The sequence below is a fragment of the Blennius ocellaris genome (assembly GCF_963422515.1).
Source record: "Blennius ocellaris genome assembly, chromosome: 12".
Lineage (NCBI taxonomy): Eukaryota > Metazoa > Chordata > Actinopteri > Blenniiformes > Blenniidae > Blennius > Blennius ocellaris.
The window spans coordinates 24,115,285-24,118,552 of record NC_137661.1 but is presented as its reverse complement, the minus strand read 5'-3'; the positions used below and the strand labels follow the sequence as shown (position 1 = coordinate 24,118,552).

General features: G+C 39.9%; 1 protein-coding gene across 1 annotated transcript in view; it reads right to left on the bottom strand.

The window, feature by feature from the left end:
- Window positions 1-2,770: 2,770 nt before the first annotated feature.
- LOC308137568 (BMP/retinoic acid-inducible neural-specific protein 3-like) overlaps window positions 2,771-3,268 on the bottom strand; it is a gene marked incomplete at both ends in the record, with an annotated part of 64,863 nt that continues 64,365 nt past the window's right edge. The window contains 2 exon segments of the mRNA XM_080506320.1: window positions 2,771-2,919; window positions 2,922-3,266. Of these exon segments, the coding sequence (XP_080362446.1) occupies window positions 2,771-2,919; window positions 2,922-3,266 (494 nt within the window).

The following is a 3,268-nucleotide window of genomic DNA, read 5'->3' as shown; positions in this document are numbered from 1 at the left end:
TTACCATAAAGTGTTCTGACTAAAAAAAACCAAACCAAACTGAGTAAACATTAACATTTTTATTGTACCTAATAATACTGCTGCCTTATTCCTATGCGGTCTTGATCACGATGTTGGTACAACATGTTTTCAATGAATTAGACTTAAGCTCGAGCAGGTGTGCACGGCACACAAGAAGCACAGTCTTTCATCAATTATACTTCAATCATGTTTGGCATGTAGCATCACTGGTTTGTGAGCTCTGCAACTCCTGAGCATGTAGCATGTAGCATGAAGCATGTAGGGGCGAACCCTACATGACACCATGTAATACTCGCCGGGTTGTATCTGGGGTATTTTACAAGTACGAGTACCCCATGCAGTATCAAAGCTGATACTGGCATTGGTATGTCCCGAGTTAAAATGATTAGTTTTATTTATCTTGTACAATCTGTGAATTCTTATAACAAATATCTTGGTCAACCCTTTCCCAAACCTGGTGTGGATCCCTCCCTACAATCCTGTCCGTTCTCTTTTTCCAACCCCACACCGCAACAAGCAGAAGAGTATATAATCGCTGCCTCCGAGTCTGATCCTGCAGATTTCTTCCTAAAGGGAATTTTTTCTATTTTTTTCTATAGTCTACCTTCTATTTCACTGGCACATGTAGAGTTGTAGGGTTTTTCTCTGTAAAAGTTCCTTGAAATGACAATGTTGTGTTTGGTGCTATATAAATGTATTTTTTATTGAACTTCATAAAAATGAGTTACCTTTTAGTCTCTTTTTTTTTTTTTTGAAATGGTTTCAGGTTGTGTAGCGTGTATTGTGAATCGTTAGTATAACAATAGCTTTTTAAGCATCAACAACTGATTAGTTGTCAGCTCTGAGTCGGGGAGAGAACTCCTATGGAGCTACGATCTCTTTGTCCAGCCCCATGGGCTTGGCTGTTTGCTTCTGTTTACTGGATGAGGTGCACTTCATTACTCCTGAACTAACTCACACCACCTGACAGCACCATGAAAGATGCCCAGCTGTAAGCAGCATTAACATTAGCCCGTATGTAAAGTAGCTGTGATGTATTTGTGGCCCTAAATAAATGTTAGCTTACCTTTATAAGAGCTGCGTGCTGCTGTCTGCACAATGGTCGTTCATCTCACCTGTTTTATTGCCGCTTCTTCTTCTCCTTGTCATTAGTTCATAAATCTGTTTCCGTTAAGAACAGGCGACTCCCCCCCCACTGCATTTTAGAATTAGTGATTGAAAGTAAGCCTGAATGGACGTCTAACAAACTAATGTGACTTCAGTTTAAATTAACGAGTGAATCACTCATCAGAATGACCCACACAGAACTGACAGCTCAGCTAATATGTCACAGTGACACTTGAAAAATACATCTCTGTGACCATTATTAATAAAGCCCTAATTGAAAAAAATCAATTAAAAGTAATGCATAATTGAATGTTCCATGTCATTAGTTGCATTTTATTTTCCGAAGCCAGTAGAGCTGGCAAGTAACGGAGTGCATTTTTGAGGTATGTGTATTTTAACTGTATTTAGAGTTTGCTTCATTGGTGACTTTTTTACTTTAACTCACTACGTTTGATCAAAATTGTATTTTATTGTAATTACATTTTTAAATAATTTACATTTACATTTACAGGTGATGATTCAGAGTTACAGTGAAAGGAAGGAGGTGATTGAACTGATCAAGTTGGAGTGATAAATGTTGTGTTATGTATTTTAGGTTCTATTTCTATTTTAATTAAAAGGCGTGAGTACTTTTAATCACTTGGCAACTTGTTAGCAACGTTATAGATAATTAAGTGGGACATATAATTAAGTGCTGATTTTCAGTAAGTTCCATTACACTCAATATGTTATTTTTACCTTAAAAGCAAGAATTTTCCATCATTTTAATGATGTAAATGAAGGCATATCATACAAGTGAACCATCTATAGACCACACATAAAAATTTATTTTATTTAGTGTATTAACAAATTGTATTATACATTTTATAGACAGTGTTTTTGTAACTTCCATTTCACAAACAACAGCATTATAAAAATAAAAGCACATGGAACATATATCGTGACTCGGTACATTTTTTTTTTTTCCTCAGCAAATCTGGAGTAATACAGCATCTATTTAATCACTTTGTTCACACCTTTTACTGTTTTTATTACAAAATCTTATAGCAGAGCTTAAAAAATGAGTGATTTTTTTTTAGAGTCGCATGGAAAAAGCTGGAAAAACTATGAGTTGCCTGACATGACCCAGGTTGGACAGGAGAGCCATGACATCAAAGCAAATACTCACGTGATGAGGGAAAACTACAAACAAAACAACATGCTGGTGTCGAAATGTTTCTGACATGACTATGTCGCTCGGGTAATACTGCATCAGCGAAAGCTTTTGTTTATGCGTGTGGGTGATTCGGTTTTGTGCAATCTACAAACGCCAGCGCATCGGCAACATATCGGTCACGGCAGAGTTTTAAATTCGTATTCTTAACTTTGAACGTTATCATTTTCATCAGGAAGGGTGGGGGTGGGGGGGGGGAGGGATAAAAGCAGTGAGGCAAGTATGGTGAAATCCTCCTTAAACCTATGATGTTGTACAAATTTATAGGAAAAGCTGACATGAGATTCTCAAATACACTCTGGAGGTCCATGACGACAATGAAAATGTCCCCCAAATGTCCCCTGTACGACTTCAGAATTGCTCTTAGCTATCATCAGGCCCGTGTGATAACTGCCTCTCCATCTGTTCACCTGGCCACCTGCCCACTTATTAGCTACATAATTTGGTTGTTTCATATTCCATGGAGTTGGGCTGCTTGGCACTGAAAGTCTGCAGCGCTGCCTGGATCCTGGCAACGTCTGTGGTGGACAGCTTAAGCCTGTGCCGCAGCAGGCAGGAGAAGAGATCCAGAGGCTGAGCCCGGGTGGCGAGAGCCTGTTGACCCGATCCCGGATCTCCAGCAGCTGGAGCAGCGCCGAGTCCTGCGATCCCTGAGTATACGGGTAGTCCAGCTGCAAAATCAAGTCCTGGATCGCCTCCGGGTCGAAGTGCATACTATAGCCATACACCTGGATGCTGTTGATCTTCATGTAGCCCAGATTCCGCCCCGGTTCCAGGTACTCCAAGGGTTCGTAATATACAGTTCCATTTCCGTTACTCGAGGGGGCCCTGATGCGGCTCCGTAGGTAAAAGTGGACCGTCTCAAAAAACGTTTTCCACTTGTTGCCCAAAGTCAAAGTCCAGTTATAACAGTCATAAGGAAGGTCT